Here is a 26,768-nt window from a genome sequence, read left to right on the forward strand (position 1 = left end):
CGGAGTCCTCAGACAACTGCAAAGCAATAGACACCTGCACACTACCACCACTAAAGCCAAGGAACATTAATGTGAACCAGATCATAGAGCACAACTCCAATTTGCAGTCAACTGCTAGATCTATGTCAAAAAGGCAGGAGAGATTTACCCACCACATATCACTGCCTGCATTCCCAGCACCAACAAAGAGGAGACCTACTTAAGAAAACCCCCCCAACTTTCCATTCCTGAGAAAGAGGCCTTCAGTGACAGACCTCCCTTTATTGGGATGGTGGTTTCCTGGTGACTGCCATAACCAGTGCATCTGCTTCAGAAAAATGGAATACAGAAGTCCAGATCCTGCCTGACTTTGGGATCTAAAGCTTCTCCTTAATCCAATAGCCCTTCAGTGTTGCTTTAAAAGCCTCCAATTATGAGAAGACCATCTTCCTCAGGACCTTGTGGAAAAGGCTTAGGTGGCTTGCAAAGACCCTCCAAGATGGGGTCACTCTCTAGGACTCTTCAAGTGCTGACTCCCCTATTCACAGAGATATCATTTGCAAGATGAAAGACAAACTCTTCTTCACAGAAGAGCCAAATAATTAAGGTCTCATCACCCTCATCCGGGGATAGCTTTTCTTCCTCTAGGGAAAGGACCCAATGGGCCTGGCTCCTTTGTGTTCCTCAGCAGTCCCCCAAACATTCTGTGCAAATCAGGTCAACACTAACATCCTCACTGGCCAGTTGAGAGCACTTAAGGCCATTAACTCCTATCAGCAGAGAGATTATTTCTGATGATCTGCCATCTGCCCACAGCCAACTCTGCCTGAACCAAAATCAGTGCACCTAAAGCCTTCTGAAAGCAATAGGTCATCTTTTGCAGAAACCTTTGGCCCCAGGATGGAAAGACCTCTGGTAAAGGGATCTATAGCATGCTTCCTTGCCTTGCCTATAGTCCCAGAGGTTCCCTTGAAGTTGCAATTTTAATAGGCTGAGTCTCTCATAGAGCACAAGAAATATATCTGGGCTCCAAAAAGCACAGTTACTTACCGTAACAGGTGTTATCCAGGGACAGCAGGCAGATATTCTTAACACATGGGTGACGTCACCGACGGAGCCCTCGGTACGGACCTTTTTAACTAGAAGTTTCTAGTTGGCCGCACCGCGCGTGCGCGAGTGCCTTCCCGCCCGACGAAGGAGTGCGTGGTCCCCAGTTAGGATAAGCCAGCTAAGAAGCCAACCCGGGGAGGTGGGTGGGACGTAAGAATATCTGCCTGCTGTCCCTGGATAACACCTGTTACGGTAAGTAACTGTGCTTTATCCCAGGACAAGCAGGCAGCATATTCTTAACACATGGGTGACCTCCAAGCTAACAAAGAGGGAGGGGGGATGGTTGGCCATTAGGAAAATAAATTTTGTAACACAGATTGGCCGAAGTGTCCATCCCGTCTGGAGAACGCATCCAGACAGTAGTGAGTAGTGAACGTGTGAACTGAGGACCAAGTGGCTGCCTTGCAGATTTCCTCGATGGGCGTGGAACGGAGAAAAGCTACAGAAGCAGCCATAGCTCGGACTCTGTGGGCCGTGACAGCTCCTTCCAGTGAGAGACCGGCCCGAGCATAGCAGAATGCAATACAGGCAGCAAGCCAATTTGAAAGTGTCCGTTTGGAGACAGGACGACCCAAACGGTTGGGATCGAAAGACAAAAATAGCTGAGGGGATGTTCGGTGAGCTCTGGTACGATCAAGGTAGTAAGCAAGGGCACGCTTACAATCCAGCGCATGCAACGCCTGTTCCCCAGGATGCGAGTGAGGCTTAGGGAAGAAGACGGGCAACACAATGGACTGGTTGAGGTGAAAAGCCGAGACCACCTTGGGAAGGAATTTAGGGTGGGTACGCAGAACAACCTTGTCATGGTGAAAAACAGTGAACGGTGGGTCAGCAACCAGTGCATGCAGTTCGCTAACCCTCCTGGCAGAGGTGATGGCAATTAGGAAAAGCACCTTCCAGGTAAGAAGCCTGAGCGAAGTTGTGGCAAGAGGCTCAAACGGAGGTTTCATGAGTGCCGAGAGAACCACATTCAGGTCCCAGACGACAGGAGGAGGCTTGAGAGGCGGTTTGATATTGAAGAGACCTCTCATAAATCTGGAAACCAGAGGATGAGCCGTGAGGGGTTTTCCGAGAATAGGCTCATGAAACGCAGTGATGGCACTGAGGTGGACTCTGATGGAGGTAGACTTGAGGCCAGCATTGGACAGCGAGAGCAGATAATCCAATACAAGTTCCACCGCTAGAGAGGTGGGTTCCTGATGATGCCGGAGACACCACGAGGAGAATCTGGTCCACTTCTGATGGTAACATTGGAGAGTGGCCGGTTTCCTGGAGGCGTCCAAAATGAGGCGGACCGGTTGAGATAGATTCTCCGGAGAGGTCAGCCCGAGAGAAACCAAGCTGTCAGGTGGAGTGAAGACAGATTGGGATGCAGTAGAGACTGATGCTGCTGTGTAAGTAGAGTAGGAAACACAGGAAGAGGAATGGGCTCCCTGGAGCTGAGTTGGAGCAGGAGGGAGAACCAGTGTTGACGAGGCCACCGAGGGGCGATGAGAATCATGGTGGCGTTGTCCTTGCGGAGCTTGGACAGGGTCCGCAACATCAGAGGAAGTGGAGGGAAGGCATACAGGAATCGATCCCTCCAATCGAGTAGGAATGCATCCGGGGCCAGACGGTGAGGAGAGAAGAGTCTGGAGCAGAAGAGGGGCAGCTGATGATTGTGAGGTGCTGCAAAGAGGTCCACCTGCGGAGTGCCCCATCGAGCAAAGATGGAGAGTAGAGTCGGAGGATCCAACGTCCACTCGTGAGGTTGAAGGATGCGGCTGAGGTTGTCGGCCAGGGAGTTCTGTTCGCCCTGGATATAGACCGCTTTGAGGAAGAGATTGCGGTCCGTGGCCCAGGTCCAGATGCGTAGAGCCTCCAAACAAAGGGGGCGAGATCCGGTGCCACCTTGCTTGTTGATGTAGTACATGGCGACCTGATTGTCTGTGCACAGGAGGAGAACCTGAGGGCAGAGAAGATGTTGGAAAGCCTTGAGGGCGTAGAACATGGCTCTGAGTTCCAGGAAATTTATGTGATGACGACGCTCCTGTGGGGTCCAAAGTCCCTGGGTGCGTAGATCTCCCAGGTGAGCTCCCCACGCATAGGGGGATGCATCCGTGGTGATGATCATAGAGTGAGGGGGTAGATGAAAAAGAAGACCCCTGGAAAGATTTGAGGAGTTCAACCACCATTGGAGAGATTGCTGAAGAGATGATGTCACAGAGATGGGATGAGAAAGAAGATCCGTAGTCTGTGACCATTGGTTGGCGAGGGTCCACTGAGGCGTGCGAAGGTGGAGACGTGCCAGAGGAAGGACATGCACCGTCGAGGCCATGTGACCCAGGAGGACCATCATCTGACGGGCAGGAATGGAGGGATGCAGAAGCACCTGACGACAGAGGTGGAGCAGGGTTCGCTGACGATCGGAGGGGAGAAAAGCCCTCATTAGTGTGGTGTCCAGAACTGCTCCAATGAACTGAAGTCGCTGGGTGGGAATCAGATGCGACTTGGGGTAATTGATCTCGAACCCCAGGAGGTGGAGGAGAGAGATGGTGTGATGAGTAGCCTGTAGCACAAGTTGAGACGTAGGTGCTTTCACCAACCAATCGTCCAAATAGGGGAACACCTGGAGGTTGTGAGACCTGAGAAAGGCCGCCACTACTATAAGGCACTTGGTGAAGACCCTGGGTGAGGAAGCGAGGCCGAACGGTAGCACCTTGTACTGATAGTGGTGGTGCAGCACCTGGAACCGCAGGTAGCGGCGAGAATTCTGATTGATGGAGATGTGAGTGTAGGCCTCTTTGAGGTCCAGGGAACATAGCCAGTCGTGATGAGCAAGAAGAGGGTAGAGCGTGGCAAGGGAGAGCATTCTGAACTTCTCCTTGACCAGGCACTTGTTGAGGTCCCTGAAATCGAGAATGGGACGGAGGTCTCCCGTCTTTTTGGGAACCAGGAAGTAGCGGGAGTAGAATCCCTGACCCCTTTGATCTGGAGGTACTTCTTCGATGGCATTGAGAAGAAGGAGGGATTGAACCTCCCTCAGGAGGAGGGGGGTTTGAGATGAGTGTGAAGCAGACTCTACGGGAAGGTTGTCCGGTGGAAGAGTCTGGAAGTTGAGAGAGTAGCCGTGGCGGATGATGTTGAGGACCCACTGGTCCGATGTGATGACCTCCCAACGGCTGGAGAATATGGTGAAACGACCTCCGATTGGTTGTGGAAGAGGTAGCGAAGGTGGATGACTGGCTATGCCCTGGAGAGAAGAGTCAAAAGGGCTGGGATTGCTTAGCAGGCTGAAGAGGCTTGGAGGGTTGAGTGGCCTGAGACCGAGCCTGTGCATGGTGTTGCTGTTGACGGGGCCGCCGAGGTTGTTGAGGAGGCGGATTGAGTGGCCTGGCTGAGAACCTGCGCTGATAAGATGACTGAGGTCGATAAGGTCGGGCAGGCGGAGCCTTCTTTTTTGGTTTGATGAGGGTGTCCCACCTTGTTTCATGGGCGGAGAGTTTCTGGGTGGTGGAATCCAGTGACTCTCCAAAAAGTTCATCCCCAAGACAGGGGGCATTGGCTAGACGGTCCTGGTGGTTGATGTCCAGGTCGGAGACTCTCAGCCAGGCCAAGCGGCGCATGGCAACGGCCATGGCAGAGGCACGGGAGGTGAGCTCGAAGGAGTCGTATATCGAGCGGACCATAAACTTGCGCAGCTGAAGAAGGCCAGAGATGTGCTGTTGGAACAGTGGGATCTTGCGCTCCGGCAGGTACTTTTGAAGGGCAGACAGCTGTTGGACTAAATGTTTCATATAGAACGAAAAATGAAACGAATAGTTGTTCGCCCTGTTGGCCAGCATGGCATTCTGGTAGAGCCTCTTGCCAAACTTGTCCATGGTCTTACCCTCTCTGCCAGGAGGGGTAGATGCATAGACACTGGAGCCCTGAGTCTTTTTCAAGGTGGATTCAACAAGAAGGGACTCATGGGGCAATTGAGATTTGTCGAACCCCGGAATAGGGATGACTCGATAAAGGTTGTCCAGCCTACGTGGAGCCCCCGGTACCGTAAGGGGATTCTCTAAGTTTTTGTAAAAGGTCTCCCGTAGGATGTCATGTACGGGGAGCTTGAGGAACTCTTTAGGAGGCTGTTCGAAATCTAAAGCCTCCAGGAAGGCTTGAGACTTCTTTGAGTCAGATTCTAAGGGAAGGGACAGGGCTGCAGACATTTCCCTCAGAAATTTAGAAAACGAGGACTGCTCCGGTTTGGAGGTGGCATCGGGTGCCGACGGGTCCTCCTCAGATGAGGAGGGATCCTCCTCGGTACCGAAAGGGGTTTCCTCCCATAAGTCAGGGTCCCGGACCTCTGGTGCATGTCGAGACACCGGGGTGGAAGGTGAGGTATGGCGAGTCTTGGATAAAGATTTTCCAGAACGCACCGAAACGGTACCAGGAGAGGAAGACCGGCGTCGATCCCGGTCCCGGGAAGAATGACGCACTGCTTGGTGCCGAGGAGGATCCGATGTGGTATGGGAGTGCACCACTGGATGGGCATGAAGCTGCTCAGCCGAAAGAATCGGCATGGAAGTATTGATGAGTACCGCAGGGGTGGATACCGGGGGCTCGGTACGGGGCTCGGGCCGGTCTGGTACCGGAAGGAGCGGTGCCAGGATAGTGGGCAACAGGTGTTTGAGCTGTTGCTGTAATTGTTCCTGGAGTTGAGCCTTTAAGATGGCCGAGATACGGTCATCTAGGGGTGGCATCGGAACCGCTTTCTTTTTCTTCGGTTCCTTAGATGCCGCTCCACGCCCCGGCGATGAGGAGGACGATGACGAGGCACTCACCGAGATCGGGGAGGAGCGTTTGCGGGACCGGTGCGATGCCGGCAAGGTCGGTGTCGCCACCGTAGTTGGAGGGCGCTCAAGGGAAGAGGAAGGCTTCTTAGCCGGCTTACCTGGCGCCAGAGACGCCGATGTGGGGTCGGGCGGTGTCGAGGTAGACGGTGCCGATTTCTGAGGTACCGTTGTCGATGTCGAGGAGTCCATCGCCGACCCGGTGCCGAAGAGGAGAGTTTGTTGAATTCTTCGGTTTTTAAGGGTTCTCTTTTGAAGAGTGGCACAGCGGGTGCAGGAGTCCGCCCGATGCTCCGGACCCAAACACTGCAAACACCAATTGTGTGGGTCAGTGAGGGAGATCGGGCGTGCACACCGCTGGCACTTTTTAAAACCGACCTGCGGGGGCATGAAGGGGAAAACGGCCTCCGCAAAATCGAACCCCGAGGCCTGTATAATGGCAACAGGCCCCGCCGGGGCAAACCGAAAAAAGGGGAAAAAAAGCAAAGTTTTTTTTTTTTTTTTTTTTTTTACAAAACAAAGAAAAAAGAAACCCGAAGGCAAGGAAGATAAAAAAAATGGAAAAAAGCGCGAGCGGGAAGGCAAAAAGTGGTTTCAACGGCCGTTGAAAAAACACACGCGTCTTCTTCGCTCCGCGGAAACGAAGAAACTGGGGACCACGCACTCCTTCGTCGGGCGGGAAGGCACTCGCGCACGCGCGGTGCGGCCAACTAGAAACTTCTAGTTAAAAAGGTCCGTACCGAGGGCTCCGTCGGTGACGTCACCCATGTGTTAAGAATATGCTGCCTGCTTGTCCTGGGATAATGCAAAATACAAAAATAATACAAAATACCACTTCCAGAGAGTATGTGTTCAAAATTAGTTCTACAATGATTATAACTACTCAGGAAAAGGCCTCAGAATAGGAGCTTACGCAAAGTCCTATCATGGACTAAAACTTCAGCGTAACTACTCCTTGCTCCAATCATTGGCCTAAAAACACCTGAGGATATATTCAGCACAGTCTACTCCAGGTTTCAATAAATATAATTTTTTAACTTTTTTTTAAACTTTTTTTCTTTTTTAGAACCTTTATGTATACTATAATTTTTTAACGAACTATGAATACATCTCTCTATTAGTTTGCAAGAGAGTTTGACAACTTTGTACTTATCTTAGACGTTGTCATATTTAATTCAAGGATTGCCTGTAGGTTGCCAAAGGTTGCCCTTTGGCAACCTACAGGCAATCCTTGAATTAAATATGACAACGTCTAAGATAAGTACAAAGTTGTCAAACTCTCTTGCAAACTAATAGAGAGATGTATTCATAGTTCGTTAAAAAATTATAGTATACATAAAGGTTCTAAAAAAGAAAAAAAGTTTAAAAAAAAGTTAAAAAATTATATTTATTGAAACCTGGAGTAGACTGTGCTGAATATATCCTCAGGTGTTTTTAGGCCAATGATTGGAGCAAGGAGTAGTTACGCTGAAGTTTTAGTCCATGATAGGACTTTGCGTAAGCTCCTATTCTGAGGCCTTTTCCTGAGTAGTTATAATCATTGTAGAACTAATTTTGAACACATACTCTCTGGAAGTGGTATTTTGTATTATTTTTGTATTTTGCGTTTTGAACCACTTCGGGTGAATATATTTTTGGGCTCCAAAATGGCCACATTTCCTGGCAGTGTGCAAACAGCAGCCTAAAAGTAGCCTCTCACAGCCAGCTCTCTCCATCTCAGATTATCTCTTAATAAGACCCAAACAGCTCTTTATTAAAAAAAAAAAAAAAAAAAGACTCAACAAGAAAAAAAACAGCAGAAAAAAAAAATAAAGACTGATACTTAGAAAAATTCAGTAGGAGGGAGAGCATCCATACATGGTATTTCACTTGATAAGAGCTCCAGCAGGGATCCTTAGTCTCACACAGGATAAAGACTTGGGGATAGAGAAGACCCCCGGAGTTCAATCAGGATAAAGGACCACAAACCTATCCCCACCAGGACCTCCAGAAAAGAAAGCCAGAGACCTACTGCATAAGTCCATCTATCTGCTAGAAACAGAGAATATTGGCAGGTTACAATGCTGCACCAATCCTTATGCTGTTGATTTAGTCACTGGAAAGTTTCAGGTTCTCTACTTCCAGCTATTGATAGGAGAGTAAAACCCACTAGTCTGGACTAGGGATTCGTTTTTAAACATCTTAAATTTATGACATTTGTTATGCAGTTAACTTTCAGCTACTATTTACTTCCATCCCTTCTCCTCACACCCACACGTTCTGTCATGCCAAACTGATTAGTTCTATATAAAGCACAGTTACTTACTGTAACTGGTGGTATCCGGGGACAGCAGGCAGTTATTCTCACATGTCGGTGATATCATCCACAAAGCCCGGTATGGACAGTGGTAAAGTGGATCGCCACTAAGTTTTTTAAAAACTTTGTGACTGCCTGCACCACACATGTGCAATGCTTTCCCGCCCAACATCGGCTCATGGTATACCTAAGTTCCATAAGCAAGCTAAGAAGCCAACCAGGGGAGGTGGGAGGGATGTGGATGTGTCCCCGGATAACAACTGTTACAGTAAGTAACTGTGCTTTATCCTTGAATAAGTAAGCAGAATATTCTCACATGTGGGACTCCCTACCTTACTGAATTGAAATGGAGAGAAAGTAGCCATTAAGAAGAAAATAAATTCTATAATACTGTTAGACAGTAGTGAGATGTGAATATGTGAATTGAGGACCAAGTAGCTGCTTTGGAAATTTCATCAATGGGAGTGGACCTTAAGAAAGCTACTGGTGCTGCCATGGCTTGGTCCATGTATGTATGTATGTATGTTCAGTTTATTTGATATACCGCTTTTCCTTACAATTATTGACGGATCAAGGCGGTTAACACTAAATGCTTAAAACTTCCCTATCTGTCCAAAAAGGTTCACAATCTAACTAAAGCACTATATTAAACATTTAAATACTTATTAACATAACAAAATAAACTAATGCTTCCATGGCATGCAAATTAGAGCATCTAGGGATTTTCTTAAAGAAGTGTTGAACCAATATAAAAAGAAAGAGTTAAGGAAGCCACAGGAAGGAAATCTGAAGAATCCAAATGCAAACATCTCAAATTTAGTATTAAGACATGGAAGCATTGCTGTGCAGGTCTATTTAAACACACAGTATAAAAGGTCTAAAAACTAAAGTAGGATAAAATAGGAAGGAGGAGAGAACAAAATTAAATAAATCCTAACAGAAAAAAAACCCAAAACACCCCCTTGCCAATAAAATAAAATGGAAATAAGATAAGAAAAAGAATTAAACCAAAACTGAATATATGCTCAAAGTATGGGAAACAAGATTCTGAATCTAGAAGCTATGATGGAAGAAGAGGAATTGGATACAGTGGCGATCACAGACACGTGGTTCACAGAGAACCATGATTGGGATGTAGTTATACAGGGCTATAATCTGTTCAGGAAAGACAAGGTAGGAAGAAAAAGAGGGGGAATAGCATTATATGTTAAAGATCATATTAAAGCCACACAACTGCAGGCTCTGCACGGCAAGGAAGAGGCACTATGGATCAATTTGGAAAGAAGGAATGGTCAATATATTTACATTGGTGTGATATACAGTCCTCCTTCACAGACAGAAGAAGTAGATAGAGATTTAATGGTAGATATTCAGAATATATGTAAAAAAAGGGGAAGTCTTGCTAATAGGTGATTTTAACATGCCGGATATTGATTGGGGTATTCCTATTGCGGGGTCTTCTAGAAATAGGGAGATCCTGGTTTCTCGACAATAACTAATCCAGCAGTTGGTAATGGAACCCACGAAGGATGGGGTCATACTGGACTTAGTGATTACAAACGGGGAAGGTGTTTCTGATGTTACAGTGGGTGATCATCTGGCATCCAGTGATCAATGCATGATTCGATTTAATATTAAGATGGGTATAGAGAGGGGTCGTTCAAAAGCAAAGACTAGACTTTAAAAAACTAACTTTGTTCGGAAGGGGGTTTACGTCAAAGAATTATTGTCTGGATGGAAACGTCTGGAAGTAGTGGAAATGCGGTGGGCAAAACTGAAAGGAGTTATTGTAAGGTTGACAAACCTTTTTGTGAGGCAAGTAAGTAAAAGTAAGAGGAAGAGAAGGCCGCTTTGGTTCTCAAAAGTAGTAACTAAGAAGGTAAGGAATAAGAAGTTAGCTTTCATAAACTACAAAAGATCACTGAAAGAGAAAGACAGGCAAAAATATCTGGAAAAGTTAAGAGAGGCAGGTCGTATAGTCAAGAAAGCAAAGATGCAAATGGAAGAAAAAACAGCTGACATGGTAAAACGGGAAGACAAGACATTTTTTAAATATATTAGTGACAGGAAGAAATGCAAAAATGGAATTGTGAGACTCAAAAGGTGGAGGGGAGGAATATGTAGAAGCTGATAAAGAAAAGGCCGAATTACTTAACAAATATTTCTGTTCTGTGTTCATGGCTGAAGCGCCGGGAGCAGGACCGCAGAAGACAAATGTGAATAGGGATGGAGGAGTAATAGGCCCTGATCGATTTTCAGAGGGTTGTGTTCATGAGGAGCTAGCTAAAATAAAGGTAGACAAAGCAATGGGGCCGGGTGGTGTACATCCGAAGATGCTGAAGGGACTTAGGGAAGTTCTGGTGGATCCGCTGACTGACCTTTTCAACGATCTCGGGAATAGTACCAGAGGACTGGATAAGGGCGGATGTGGTTCCTCCCACAAAAGTGGAAGTAAGGAAGAAGGGAATTACAGGCCAGTAAGTCTGACTTCTGTGGTAAGCAAATTAATGGAAAAGCTTTTATAACAGAGAATGGTCAAGTTTCTGGAATCCTGTGGATTACAGGACCAGAGGCAACATGGATTCACTAAAGGTAGGACTTGTCAGACAAATCTGATCAATTTCTTTGACTGGGTGACCAGAGAACTGGATAGAGGATGTGTGCTAGATGTGGTGTATTTAGATTTTAGCAAAGCCTTAGACAGCGTTCCACACAGATGTCTAATAAATAAACTGAGTGCTCTCGGAATGGGTCTCAAAGTGACGGGCTGGGTCAAGAACTGGTTGACAGAGGGTAGTGATCAATGGAGATTGCTCTGAGGAAAGGGATGTTACCAGTGGTGTACCTCAAGGTTCTGTTCTTGGGCCTGTTCTTTTTAACATTTTTATAAACGATATTGCTGAAGGGTTGTCGGGTAAGATTTGCCTCTTTGCGGATGATACCAAAATTTGCTGGATAGTGTGAACAACATGAAGAAAGACCTGGTGAAGCTTGAAGAATGGGCAATTTGGCAGCTAAAATTTAATGCTAAGAAATGCAAGGTCATGCATTTCAGCTGCAAAAGCCTGGGGGAACGGTACAGTTTAGGGGGTGAAGAATTTATGTGCACGACAGAAGAGCGGGACTTGGGTGTGATTGTATGTGATGATCTTAAGGTGGACAAACTGGTTGAAAAGGTGTCGGTAAAAGCTAGAAGGATGCTAGGTTGCATAGGGAGAGGTATGGCCAGTAGGAAAAAGGAGGTATTGATGCCCCTATATAAGACTTTGGTGAGACCTCATTTAGAATATTGTGTATAATTCTGGAGGCCGCTCCTTCAAAAAGATATAAAAATGATGGAGTCGGTCCAGAGGATGGATATTAAAATGTTTCAAGTTTATTAGTTATTTGATTAATCGCCTATCACAATTACTAAGCGATGTACAAATAATAACATAAATTTTTAAAATATACAAAAAATACAAGGTAAACAAAAACAACAATATAAAAATCATTAAAAACTGACAAATTAAAACAAGGTAATTAAAACTATTACAAGGAAACAATGGGGTAGAAGGGAAAGAAATACAATTTATGATAGGAAAGAGAGAACAATTAAAGTAAAATGCAAAAGGAATGGGAAAAACATAAAAGTATTGGAAATAAAATACTTAAAAAGGTAAAATAGAGAGCAGATAGAAAGAGCAATTAGCGTTTCAATTAGATATTGAAAGCATCTTTAAAAAGAAAGCTCTTAAGTTGGCTCTTGAATTTATCCAGATTCTTCTCCTCTCTTAAATAAAGTGGAAGTGAATTCCAAATTTGTGGTGCCGTAACAGTAAAAATGTATTGTCTTCGAGTATTTATGGTTTTAAGAGTGGGAATGACTAATAAAAGCTGTTCATTGGATCTTAAAATTTTAGGAGAAATATATGGAATTAAAACTTTGTAAATAAAATCTGGGGTTTTGTATAGTAGCGATTTAATAATAATAATAATAATAACTTTATTCTTGTATACCGCAATACCATGGAAGTTCAATGCGGTTAACAATAGAAGAGACTGTACATTTACAGCGATGATACATATTACAGTGTTGTTACATTTACATTTAAAAGTGAGTGGTATGTGGTCATCATAAGGCATATGGGGACAGTTTAAAGATCTCAATCTGTATACATGTGAGGAAAGGGGAGATATGATAAGAGATGTTTAAATACCTACGTAATGTAAATGCGCATGAGTCAAGTCTCTTTCATTTGAAAGAAAAACTGCAATAAGAAGGCATAGGATGAAGTTAAGAGGTGATAAGCTCCGGAGTAATCTAAGGAAATACTTTTTTACAAAAAGGGTGGTAGATGCATGGAAGAGGTGGTGGAGACAGAGACTGTGTTTAAATTCAAAAGGGCCTGGGATAGGCAAGTGGGATCTCTCAGAGAGAAAGAGATAATGGTTACTGCGGATGGACAGACTAGATGGGTCGTTTGGCCTTTATCTGCCATCATGTTTCTATGTTTCTATATAGAAGAATAAAAAACAAAATCAAAATAAGATAGAAACCTATCAGAAAAATCAAATATGTGAACACCTCCCTTGAGCTGCAGCCCAGCCTGAGCATAGCAGAAAGACATACAGGTCACTAACCATGTGGAAATAGTTCTCTTGGTTACAGACCGGCCCAATCTGTTACGATCAAAAGAGATGAACAGTTGAGGTGAAATCCTGTGTAGCTTAGACCTTTGTATGTAGTAAATCAAGTCATGCTTACAATCCAAACATCCAGTACCATCAGAGCTGTTTATCCAGGATGAAAACGAGGCTTTGGGGGGGAAAAAAAAAACTGGAAGCACAATGGATTGATTCAGATGAAATTCTGTAACTACTTTTGGAGGAATTTAGGATGAGTCCTGAGAACCACCTTGTCATGATAAAATACTGTGAATGGTGGGTCGGAAACCAATGCCTGAAGTTCACTCATTCGACGAGCAGAAGTGACAGAGATCAAGAAGACCACTTTCCAAGTGAGAAACATAAGATAAGTAGATGCCAGTGGTTCAAATGGCAGCTTCATCAGACTGGCTAAGACTACATTAAGAATCCAGAACTGGAGCTGGCCTGAGTGGAGGTTTGGAGTTGAAAAGTCCTTTCATAAATTGGGAAACAAGCCGATGAATGACCAGAGATTTTATACAGGAGCATGGAAAGCACTAATAGCACTGAGGTGAGCTCTGACATAAGTAGCCTTAAGTCTAGAAATGGAGAAGATAGTCCAACAATGAAGGAAGAGAAGAGGAGGAAGCATCTTGGTCATGGAGATTACACCACAGAGTGAAGCGTGTTCACTTATGTTGATAGCATTGCTGAGTAGGTGGTTTACTGGAAGCAATTATAATGGCTTGCACTGAGTCAAAAAGATTAAAATCTGCTGAAGTCCGCGATAGAAAACCTACATGCGGTATGTACTAACTTTGTCATAAATACTTTAAATTTATCTGCTAAGATAACCCATTTGGAGACTTCTGCTCAACTTCAGAAGGAAGAAATATCTAAATTGGAGAAAACAACCAATGAAACGAAGACTATGCTTGTTAAACAAACATCTGACAAAATGCTAATAATGAGAAAGATTGAAAATTTGGAAAATCAACAAAGGAATTTAAACTTGAGACTTTTAAATTTTCCAATTGCTAAATATTTTTCTCCTTTAGAATTGTTTAAAAAATTTTTGGTAACGGTGCTGAAAGTTCCAGACTCTAACTTACCCCTGTACAAAAAATTTATTATTTAAAAAAGATTGCAGAGGATACTCAAGGGGAAAAGACTGAGTTAGATGTCTCTGCATTATTGGAATCATCTGTGATAGAGGTGCAAGGCCGTGCTACATTGGTAGTCAAGCTTGTGTTTCTACAAGATAAAGAAATGTTACTGAAACTATACTTTAAAATGAAACAGGTCTCCTATTTAGGTGAAAAGGTGAATATATTTCCAGATGTATCTAAATGGACTCAATCTCGCAGGAAAGAATTTCTTACATACCGTACAAGAGTGATTTCTTTAGGGGCAAGTTTTCAGTTAAGGTTTCCTTGTAAGTGTTTTGTTTCCTATCAAGGGAATAAGTATATCTTTTTTGAACCGGCCCAATTGGGTTTCTTCCTGGAAGGTAAAGGGCTTTCTACCGTGGCCCAGACTGAAACTGAAGTTGTATAATGTGGTCATAAAATGATAAGAATGATGTATGTATGTTCAAGCTTAATTTCCTTTTATTATATATTAGTTTTTGATCCTTGACTCCCACAAGGAGGTTTCTTAAGCTTTTTTTTCTCCCTCACAGGTGGACTATATTTAAGAGATTTTCTTCTTCTTCTTTTTTTTGTTTCATATTCATTTGTTTAATAATGAATTGAAAAAGATGTATTCAATATTTCTTGTACAATTTTGTATGTAATTATTTGAAAATATAAATAAATAAATAAAAAAAAATCTGCTGAAGTCAGACTGAGAGGTAACATCCTGTTAGGTACAGAGATTGCAGATTGTGATATAAAAGAGATTCTTGACTCTGAGTGAGCAGAGATGGAAACACCTGTAAAGGAATTGGATCCTTGGAATTCAGCTGAAGCAGAAGTTAAAACCAAGGTTGTCTGGGCCACCAAGGAGCTATCAAGATCACGGTAGATGATTCACACTTGAGTTTGACCAAGGTCTTGAGAATAAAAGGGATTTTTGGATATACACAGAGGAATTTGTTTGTCCAATCCAGAAGAGATGAGGCGAGTACTGTCTGGAGCAAAATTGAGGCAATTTGTGGTTGTGGGGAGACACAAACAGGTCTGAGGAGTCCCCCATAGTGAGATGATGTGGCAAAGAGTTGAGGTAACTGTGAATCATCAGGAGAAGGGATCGAGGGCTGGAGAAGGGATCGAGGGCTTGAGACCATTGAGTTGCTAGGGTCCACAGAGCTGATCTGAGATGAAGTTGTGTAAAGAGGATAACATGAACAGTAGATGCCCTGTGGCCTATGAGTCATATCATCTGTCTTGCTGAGATGGTTTATAGAGTGGAGACATGATTGCAAAGATTAAGTAAAGTGTCTTGTCTTTGTTGAGGTAGAAATGCCCATAGAAGAGTGGTGTCAAGGAGGGCTCCTATGTGTTGCAGCACTTGGCAGGGTTGAAGTTGTGACATGGGGAAGTAGGCTTCAAATCCTAGAAGCTGGAGCAAAATTATCATCATCTGTGTTGCCAAATGCACTGTTTGAAAAGATGGAGCTTTTATCAGTCAATCTTCCAGATATGGAACACTTGAAATCCATAGGTACATGGGGTTGCTGCTACTACCACTAGGCACTTGGTGAATACTCTTGCAGAAGAAACTAGGCCATATGGCAGAACTTTGTACTGGAAGTATTGATGAGCTATCCAAAAACGCAGAAACTTTCTTGATCAGAACGTATAGATATGTGTGTGTAAGCCTCTGAAGTCGAGAGCACAGCCGATCGTTTCGTTATAGAAGTACATATACAGTCCCTAGAGAAACTTTTATTTGACTACATATTTGTTTAAAGCTCAGAGGTCAAGAATAGGTCGAAGACTTCCCATTTTCTTTGGAATTTTTTTTTTTTAGGTATCTAAGCGGTTTACAATCAGGCACTCAAGCATTTTCCCTATCTGTCCTTGTGGGCTCACAATTTATCTAATGTACCTGGGGCAATGGAGGCATGAGTGAGTTGCCCAGGGTCACAAGGAACAGCATGGAATTTGAATCCACAACCTCAGGGTGCTGAGGCTGTAGCTTTTTTTTTTTTAATTCTTTATTTATTATTTTGTCCTTTTTGACAAAAGACTTAGTCAAAAAATAGAAATAATACAATACCAGTTTAAACATCTTTGAAAAAGTACATCAAATATAAAAGATTCAAAGATAAACCAAGAAATCAAATATACTGGTTTGTATAATTAGTCCTTAATATAAAGAGGCCAAAGCTGTAAATTTAACTGAAAATTTCACTTATTAATATGAGTAAAGGAAAATAAAGATGTGGCCGGCTAGGCTCTAGAACTTTTACTTCACTGAGCTGATACTGGAGCAGGAAATCACAAGAAGTTACAACACTTGCTCTTTGGCAGAAATAAACTTTGACAACTGTTGAGGTTCAAAAAAGACATATCTATTCCCTTGATAGACCATCACACATTTACAGGGGTATCTTAGAATAAAAGTTGCACCCAACTGCAAGACCCGGGGTCTCAAAATAAGAAATTGTTTTCTTCTCTTTTGGGTAGATCGTGACACATCTGGATACATTCTCAATATTTTTGCCATAAAAGGAATATCCTTATATTTGAAAAACATCTTAAGCATACATTCCCTGTCCGAATCAATAGCAAATTGTACAAGCAGCATAGCAGTTGTTGGTACTTCATTATCTGATCTCTCCAGGAAATTTGTTAAATTCAGACTAACAGCAGATAAATTCTGCTGGTTTGGATTTTGAGAGAGGCAGATAAGAGGACTCTGGAACTTTCAAAACTTCACATAAATATTTCTTAAATGTATTTTGCGCTGGTATAAGTGGTAGTTTTGGGAAATTTATTATCCTGAGATTACATCTCCTAGTCATGTTCTCCAACAATTCTACTTTGAAATTAAAGATTCCCACTATTCCTAACCCAAGTTAAGACCTGGGATTCCACAGTTTTTATTCGGTCTCATGTCCATCCACTTTGATTTCCAGGCTAGATAGTATTTTTAAAATCCAAATTTTCTGAAACATCCATAGTGTAACATGCTGTAGTTGCTGCATTTGGATCCCCAAGGAGAGTTGTAAATTAGATATAGCATCCCAAAGTGTTTCCATATTAAAGACCTTGGGTCTTTGCATGGGTACAAGCTCCAATCCAAGACCCTCTGTAACCTCAGCAGAAGCAATATTTAACTTGAGGAAAACTTCAAGGATCTGCTGCTTCAGTTCCTCCGAGTGCTCCACTAGCTGTTTTGGCTTCTCTACTTCCCCTGCCGAGACGATCACTGCATTCAGTTGGTCGGGAAAGAGAACACTCAGGGATGTTTCTTCCTCCAACTTTTTTCCCAACGCCCCAGGGCGACTCGGAGGATTCCACTCCTCCGGAGATAGAGATGTACCCTCGAGAGAGAGTGCCGACGCTTCAGCTTGCGTGCCTCTCGCAGCAGAGGAAAGCTCCGGTGCACTTGTTCGAGCACCTCGCTGAAGAAAGACATCCATCGGTCTTTGCTACCAACAATAATTCCTCTGGGAAAACCCAGGATTTGGATTTACGCTTTACCATCGAAATGGTAGGAAAAAGTTTCTCCCCAGCAGGTCCGTGGCGTCTCAGCTGAAACAAACCGCCGCTATCTTAGTTGAGCTCTGCCTCGAGGCTGTAGCTCTAACCACTAAGCCACTCCTTCCTCCAGGAAATAACTTAAGTAGAACCCCTAACTTTCTGAGAAGGGGGGAACTACTACTATAGCATTTAACTGAAGTAGAGCTTGAAGTAGAAGGGACGTCTGCTGTGATGTAAAAGAGGACTCTCTTGGAGAGTGGTCTGGAGGAATGGTGATAAAATGAAGAGTAACCCTCACTGATGACCTTGAGGACCAGGTATCCATGATGATGAGAGTCCAGCGCCAATGATACAAGAGAAGTCGACCTCTGATGGGTTGGGGAAGAGGCTGAGGAGGAATTTTGGCTATGCTCCCTAAAAGCATGTAAAAAGACTGAGCTGGTTTCTGAGGAGCTGAAGACTGGGGTTTCTGAGGTCTCATTGCTTCTGCTTCTTCTGTGGTGGAGGTTTACAAGAGCAACAAATTGTTGGATATTGTCTCTTACAGGAATAAGAAGTAGATCCTTGAGGAGGCTTAGATGGTTGAGCCTTAGTCTTAGATCCTGTTAAAATATTTCAACTCTGCCCATGCCGAGTAAAGTTGTTGAATAGCATCCTCCACCCTGTTACCAAAGAGTTCTTCACTGAGACAAGGGATATTGACTAACCGGTCCTGAAGATTGATATCAATTTTGGAGACTCGAAACCAAGCAAGACGTCTCATAGCAATCGACATTGCTGAATCTCTGTATGACATCTCAAATGCATTAAATACCATTCATGCCATAAATTTTTGTGTTTGAAGTAGACTGTGAGAAGTCTGTTGAAAATCTGTTAGGTGGTCAGTTGGAATATACTGCTCAAAATCAGTCTATGAGATGTTTAAGGTAAACAGACATGTAGAAGTTATAATTATTACTAGGTTGGCCAACAAAGTTCTGGTAAAGACAGTGCACAATTTTATCCATAGTATGACCCTCACATCCTGGATGGTGTGTAGTGGCATAAACCCTGGAGCTTGAGGATTTTTTAAGAGTTGATTCAACAAGTAACGATTGGTGTTGTAGTTGTGGGTTATCAAATCCAGTGCAAGACTATTCTATAGAGAGTCAATCTTTCTAGAAGCTATATTATCAGAGAGAGGTTTCTCCCAGTTCTTAAAGAGCGCCTCTTTGAGAAGACTGTGTAGAGGCAACTTAAGGGATACCATAGGACTCAGGAGCAGATAATGTAGGCTCATATTCAATTTCAGTATTGTGATGAGACAGGTCAGAATCAACTTCTTGTACCGCGGGAGACTGTCTGTAGGACGAAGGTTTTATATGAGTGTGAGAGCATTGAGAAGAGCTTCTTAGATGATATCAGTACAGATCCGCTAACAATGGCGATTATCTTTTGGATCTAGAAGCATGCAATGTCGATGCTGGGATGCAGAATATCGATGCAGACCTCGAAACAATACTATGTGGCCTTGAAGTGCTACACACAGGCTGGACCGGTACCGAAGGAGTCGATGTAAGCATCAGTGCTGAATGCAACTTAAATAGGTCATCGAGCTCCCTGTGGAAGAACTCCTTCAGTTGTTCTCTGAAGAGCTTCAACTGATACCCTTGGCTCAACAGCTAGTACCATCAGAGCTGCAGGGTGTCGAGAGGTGGGAGACCTCAATGAGGATGCACATCCCGCAGGAGACACCTGCCTGCCTTTCTAGATAAATATCTCATCCCACCCACCCCTTCCAAGCCCGCAGGTCCATTAACCAGAATTTACTAACAGTCCCTTCAATCAAGGATTTATATTATACTAGAAATACAATTTTCTCTGTTGTCACACCCTCTATTTGGAATGCAATGCCATCGAACTTTCGCTCTTAAAATTCCCTAAACAAGTTTAAAACACACCTTAAGACGTTATTTTTAAAGATGCTTATCAGTGGTAAGCGACCACGTATGCCCTTGCTAAGGATGTGTCTGCCCAGGGATAGGGGGGGCTATGGTTTATTAAATGTACGTTGGTATGCTATGGCTTGTCAGATGAGACATATTAATGATTGGTTTAGAGGAACATCTGATTTTTGTGCTACACCACTGGAGTTATCTTTGCTGGCTCCGTTCCATGTGAGCTATTTTCTACATGTGGCGGATCCGAGGATGCGTCCTTTGGTGTCTCATTATCCCATTTTTATGCCGGCCAGAAGGACATGGAGATGGGTCTGTAAAACAGCCAAATTGTCTTCTAGGGTGTCTTTATATTTGCCTATATTGGGCAATGGAGCTTTCCAGCCGGGCATGCAAAAGCACAAGGTCTACAATATCTTTTTCACCTGTTTTCGGAGGAGGGGAGCCTGGTCACATTTGCCGAGCTGCAACGAACTTTTGACCTACAGGCTAATGATCTCTTCGCCTATTACCAGATCCGTCACTATGTTCAGTCCCTCCCAGTGGCTGCCCTTACTGAAGTCTGCAGGGAGGCGCTTTCAGAACTCTTCAGCCTTTCAGCCCAACAGAGGATTCCTCTACGATTTCATATTGTGGGGATCCGGGATTGCCAACCAAGTACGAATCTGGATATATTAGCAACAGCGTAGGCTGAGGACTTGCATTGCCAGTTGACTGCTCAACAGTTACAACGGGTCCTGAAGAACATTCAGAAGGTGTCACCCAATATTACTCACTGGGAAATGCAATTGAAAATTGTTCTTAGACTTTACATTCCACCGGAACGTGCAGCCCAGATGGGGATTACTGTGTCGCATTCTTGCCCGAAATGCTCTCAGGCTCACGCATCTTTGAGTCACATGTTTTGGGCCTGCCCCGCAATCCAACAGTTTTGGAGACATCTTGGCCTATATACCACATCACTTTGGAGAAGGCGATGGCTTCCGCAACCGAGGGCGTTATTTGGATTTTATAATATAGCCTCGCCCAAACCCAGGGGAATGTCAGCATTTATCTCCAGAGCCCTTTTGATGGGAAAAAAAGCTATCCTCACCAACTGGCTCTCCCGTGATCCCCCGTCATATGCACAATGGAGATCCCTAATGATAGTGCACGCAACACTGGAGAGACGCATGGTGGAAGACTTGACTCTTGGCCCGGGTCGCAAATTTTGTCAGGTGTGGGAGCACTTCTGCAGGACCTCACACCGCGTGCTCGCAGAAGACTTAAATCTTTAAGATTTTATTCCCACTCTCAGCTGTTGGACTGGCCATGGATTCTTGGGGAGGGGAGGGGAACTGATTATATTGTTGAAAATGTTATTTCCTGAATGGTACTACTATTTGTATTTGCTTCTTACTGCTGGAATAATAAAAATCATTTAAACATAAAGATGCTTATCAAAATTCCAATTGAGCTCCCCAAAAAAACAGGAAAATAAAAACGTTTTCAGGAAGCGACACCCCCTTTTTCCTCGTTTTATCCTTCCCTTCCTTTTATTTTCATTTATACAATGTAATTAAAATTTTCCCTTCCCCCTTCTTTCCTTTTGTCCCATACCCATTGTAATAAAGTCTTTGTTTTGATCTCAATCCCCCTACTTTTATTTTGATCTTTTTTTTTAACATTTTAAATAATCTTACTTTTTATTATTGTAAACTGACCAGATACTTGTGATGGTCGTTGTATCAAATTATAAATAAACTTGAACTTGTCTGCACTGAAGGAGTCAATGGTGTCGATGCTTAGCCTGTATCGAGGGACTTGATGCTGCAGAGGCCTGTGATGCTTGTTAGGAAGAGGATGGTTTCTTTGTGGGCTTGCCCGATGGAGGAACAGCTTCCGATGACGATGTCAATGCCAGTACCAATAGCTTGGATTTATCACTAGAGTCCATGGTCAAGCCGAGCACAGCTTCTCCTGCTGGATAAGTCAAGCCTTCAACGAGTACAAGTGTTTACTCAATGCTCAAGCTCCAAACATTGTAAGCACCAGCTGTGCGGGTCAGTGATTGAAATAGGGCACTGGCATAGAGTAAAAAAAAAAAAAATCACTTTGCTGCGCAGAAAACGAAGAACTGAGGTACCGCGAGCCGATATCGGGTGGGAAGGAACTTACAAATGTGCAGTGCAGGCAGTTGCAAAGTTTCTAAAAACTTAAAGTGGCAATCCACTTTTATTAATGTCCGTACCAGGCTCCGTGGATGACATCACCCACGTGAGAATATGCTGCCTGCTTGTCCAAGGATAAATCAGTGTTACTGTCTCTAACCAGTTAGTAGTAATGTGAAAAAATATATAGCTTGTTTAATGCTGCATTGCCAATAAGACTTACCATTTCTACATATGGCTTCATTTCCCAGCGTTGTGTGTTTGTGTTGTCTATTATAATGGGAGAGATTCCTTCATCCATTGCTTCTTTTGCTGTAATGAAATTTATTACACCATGAAAATTTAGATTTTTGTGACTACAGATCACATAATTTAGTTGCTGATATTGCTGTATCTCATTAGCAATATATTGACAATTAAAAAGCACACCTAGAAAACAAATCAAAAATGTCATTTTTATTGTGTTGATGAGTGCACTGTAATACAAACTACACCAAGTGTGGAGACAGTAGAGGCCAATCAGATTTTAGTTTCATTGTCAAAACCGACCCAAAAATCATGTGTGTCTGGCTTCAGCCGAAACTAGATAGTTGTGTGGGGACAGAAATCAAACCCATTCCCGTCCATCCCTGCTGAAATTGAAATCTGTCCCCATCCATCCCAATAAACTTCTGAAGTAATTATTTCATTTAATGATGCTACTAATTAGAGGCTCTGGTAGAGACGCATTTACAAATAAGCAAAGACATTTTATTAATTTGGAAATATTAATTAGGAAAAATACATACTTCATAAATGGGTCTCTGCCAGAGCCTCTAATGCAAATATAAAATATATATACTCAGTTGATGAGGATCCTCAAACTATCTCAACTAAAGATTCCCTCTGAAGGTGGCCAAAAATCACATTTATCAAACTTGGCAGGCAGCAGCAATGTCCCTAAGCCACAGATGCTGGAACCTCAGTGGCTCAAGATTGCTGCCAGCAACTGCTACGCTTGGTAGAAGGGAATTCCAGCCATCTTTAGAGGAGATCCTCAGCTAGCAGTGTTTGAGGATCCCCACCAACTACAATAAGGGTCAGCAAGTAACTCAACATTGGAAGAAATAAAAAGACATTCATATCCTTTACCTTGAATACAAAGACATCTGCTATATACTGTACATTTCCAACAACTAACATATTTCAGTCAAATAACTTTTTTTTATCTTAGTTGTCTGGAAAATTATTTTTCCATTAAATTGGTTGCAGTTTCTCTTTTTTCTGCTTTCCTGTCTTCTACAAATTCTTTTTCAAGTGGTTGTTGTCCATTGGTTCTTCCTACCATGGTCCAGCGTTTTTCTCTCTCTCATCTCACTCCCACTGTGCAGTATCCTCACTCCCTTCTATCCTGGATTAATCTCCCTATTTTTTCCATCCCCAACCCTGCACAGCATTTCTTTCTCTCTCTCCTCCACCCCCATGTGCAATATGTCTCCCCCCTCTCTCTCTCATTCCTTCCCTTGCTGCAAAGGGAGTGTGGAAAGAGAGAGAGAGATCCAGGGTACGTCTCTCTCACCCCCTCTACTGCCACGTCCAACATTTCTCCCTCTCTCATCTCCCAGACTCTGTGCATCTTTCACTCCTGCCTAACAGTCCCATGATCAACATTTTTCCTTCTTTGACCTCTCTCTAGCACCATGCCACATCTTTCCCTCCATTCCTTTCTTTTGCATCCCTTTCCATCTGTCCAACCCTTCTCTCTCCACTATGGGGAAAGAATCCCTGGAAAACAAGGGATCCATAAGCTGATCATCATCATAAGCATTGCCCAAATCAAGGTCAGCTAACTCAGGAACAGCGGCTGACTAAGAAGAGAACGTGCTTAAAGAGGCAAAACTGCTGCGGGACTGCACAGGAGAAGCACGGCTATCCTGAAAGGAATGCCACAAGAATTTCATAAATTCTGAGAAGGTCTCCAGACCCTGAGGGGTAGAGTCTACCATAGATCACTTGACCTTGCATTTCTTGGGCTGCAGGGCATCTGCATCCTTTAGCCCAGAATTTTCAGCCTTGCTGAGCACTGAAAAATGAAATAGCCACTCATTTAATCATCTGCTTAGACAGGGGAGAGGTTAACACCCCGCAAACAAGAAAGATTTAGTGGCGCTAGAAAAGGTTCAAAGAAGAGCGACCAAGATGGTAAAGGGGATGGAACTCCTCTTGTATGAGGAAAGACTAAAACGGTTAGTGCTCTTCAGCTTGGAAAAGAGACGGCTGAGGAGAGATATGTTTGAAGTCTACAAAATCCTGAGTGGAGTAGAACTAATACAAGTGGATCGATTTTTCACTCCATCAAAAATTACAAAGACATGGGGACACTCGAAGTTCCAGGGAAATACTTTTAAAACCAATTGGAGGAAATTTTTTTTCACTCAGAGAATAGTTAAGCTCTGGAACGCGTTGCCAGATGATATGGTAAGAACGGATAGCATAGCTGGCTTTAAGGAAGGTTTGGACAAGTTCCTGGAGGAAAAGTCCATAGTCTGTTATTGAGAAAGACATGGGGGAAGCTACTGCTTGCCCTATATCGATAGCATGGAATATTGCTACTCCTTGGGTTTTGGTCAGGTACTAGTGACCTGGATTGGCCACCGTGAGAACGGGCTACTGGGCTTGATGAACCATTGGTCTGACCCAGTAAGGTTATCCTTATGTTCTTATGAACCTGAGGATGCCTGGAATTGGAACTGTTGTAATGCGGGCATAGCCCTGGGAACGTCTTTGGGAGGAATATACCTGTGGATCCCTGAAGACTTTGGGAGGAACGAAGAGCACTATGACCCCCTTTTGACAGTCCGGCAAAACTTGTTCACAGGGAGAGATTTAGAGCGGCGTTCGGCAACACCTGTATAGAGGTCATCCAGACCTGTACCAACAAGAAGCTGGCCCTTGAAAAGACATCCGCATAAGGAGACCCTCGAGGTAGTGTCCCTAGCCCAAAGACAGATCCCAAAGAGTACGGCGTGCAGACACTGCACCAACAGAGAATGTACTAAGAACTCAAATGAGATCATAAAGGACATCCAGCACCTAATCCACACTAAGCATCTCCAGCAGAGGACAGGCATGCACCTCCAAAGAGGACGTAATGTGTTGGTGGGAATGACAGAAACATACCATAAAGGAAGTGTCCACTACTGCTCAGATAAATAAAGATTTTGCTAGAAAAGAACGTTTTCAACATAATATCCAGCCTGCGATCCTGAGAGTCCGTAAATCTTATTCCATCACTAGGGAGGGCTGCGCCATGGCGAAATCTATCTCAGGCTGCTCAAATCTGCTGAAAATCAGGATCCAGTTGATAATCTTAGACATAGCATTATAAGGTCAGAAAGAGCTTACTGGGGTATCACATTGTTCTGAAATCAGACCAAGAAGCTGTGTACTGAATGGGGGGGAAAAAAAAGAAGAAAAGCACAGGAACGGTCCAGGATCGAAGCCTGAGAAGTGAAATGTGGAGAATCTAAATGGAGCTCTTTCAGAACGTCAGTAGTAAAGAGAGTAAATCTGTAAAGAAGGATCAGCACCCAAAACCAGACACTCAGGACGGCTGAGTTGACCGGTCCCAGCATCAGTCGGATCCAAAATAAAGGCAGTGGCAGGAGACAGGCAACTACTGTAATCGTAGTCTGCCACTGCCAGACAAGAGGGCTCCCAAACATGAAGATCCGCCACAGGCACAATAGACCGTAAAAGACCCAATGTGCCCGCCAGCTGCATCAAACGAGCAGGATCCGAATAATACACTTTTCAGAGGAGCCGAATAAAATCCGGTGAAAAGGCCCACCCTACAACAATGGCAGGGTTCTGTTGAGGTACATCTGCCACGCCAAGAGTCCACAGACTCAGAACACAGGCATTTTGCGCCAGACTCCAGGACAGCCACTAGGCAAGATTTTATCGGAAGATATGGACACAGGCCAGCTCCCCAGCCCAAGATTACTCGGAGGAGGTGAAGTCCGAAACTCCCACCCCCTCCCTCAGTGTGCTATGGCACACAGTATACAGTCACTGATCTGGTGCAAACAATGTACAAAGTTGACAGATTAGGGACTGGGGAGTCCATTCCTAATTATTTTTCGTCAAATTGAGGGGTTTTTGAGGCAGAAATAAAAAAAGATTGTTTTTAAAATCCAAGATGGCTGCCACAAATTATTTGGGGTCTGGGGAGGTGGGGGACCTGAACCCTACCCTCATAAACTGTGAAAAACAGTTTTAAATGACTTTAATAATCTACCCCTGAAGTTCCCATAGGAAATAATGGAGGGTTACTCATAGTTTCTACAATACCAGCATGTCAGCACTTTTCAGTGTCAGAAGGGTGGGAAGGATTTTTTCTGCCTAAGAAACTTCTCCAAATAACCAGAGTGGAAAATCTTCAGACTACCAGCTAGCCAGACACCAACTAAACCTCCGTCCCCAGAGTTCCTCGTCCAGATGGTTGGGGGCAGGATAGGAAGGCTGCGCCTCCAGATGCATAAAGCCTGTGCTTGAAACCCTTGACAAGATCAATGGCAAGTAGACTCTCATGGGATGGGACCCCGAGTCTAGAAATGGTGGCACACAACAGGCTGGCTCCACAGAGCCACCAGAGTTTCTCTGTGAAGCAGTAGTATGGGAAGGAGAAGGGGGGTCTCAAGGCACTGAAGCTACCGAGAAAATGAACTTTAAGTGAAAAAGAAGCAGTGCAACTGCAAAGACGTCTGCACAGATTGCTTGCAGAAACTGTAACTGGATATGTTTGCTAGCTCTCAGGTTAAGGGGGTGGAGCATGTGCTCAGGAAAGTTTGTGGATTTCTGCAACTCCAGGATTGGGATTAAGAACATAAGAATAGCATTACTGGGTCAGACCAATGGTCCATCAAGCCCAGTAGCCCCTTCTCATGGTGGCCAATCCAGGTCACTAGTACCTTGCTAAAAACCCAAAAGTAGCAACATTCCATGCTACCGATACAGGGTATGCAGTGGCTTCCCCCATATCTTTCTCAATAACAGACTATGGACTTTTCCTCCAGGAAATTGTCCAAACCTTTCTTAAAACCAACTACGATATCCGCTCTTACCACAACCTCGGGCATTGCGTTCCAGAGCTTAACTATTCTCTGAGTGAAAAAAATTTTCCTCCTATTGATTTTAAAAGTATTTCCCTGTAACTTCAT

General features: G+C 43.8%; 1 protein-coding gene across 3 annotated transcripts in view; it reads right to left on the reverse strand.

Moving 5' to 3' along the window:
• Positions 1-26,768, reverse strand: part of LOC117362283 (formin-like protein 20) — a 125,837-nt gene that overhangs the window by 40,252 nt on the left and 58,817 nt on the right. For all 3 annotated transcript variants that reach the window (XM_033948467.1, XM_033948464.1, XM_033948465.1), the window contains exon 4: positions 21,791-21,879. In XM_033948467.1, coding sequence (XP_033804358.1) covers positions 21,791-21,879 — 89 coding nt within the window. The remainder of the gene's footprint in view (positions 1-21,790; positions 21,880-26,768) is intronic.

Source organism: Geotrypetes seraphini, chromosome 6 (assembly GCF_902459505.1).
Source record: "Geotrypetes seraphini chromosome 6, aGeoSer1.1, whole genome shotgun sequence".
Taxonomy (NCBI): Eukaryota; Metazoa; Chordata; class Amphibia; order Gymnophiona; family Dermophiidae; genus Geotrypetes; species Geotrypetes seraphini.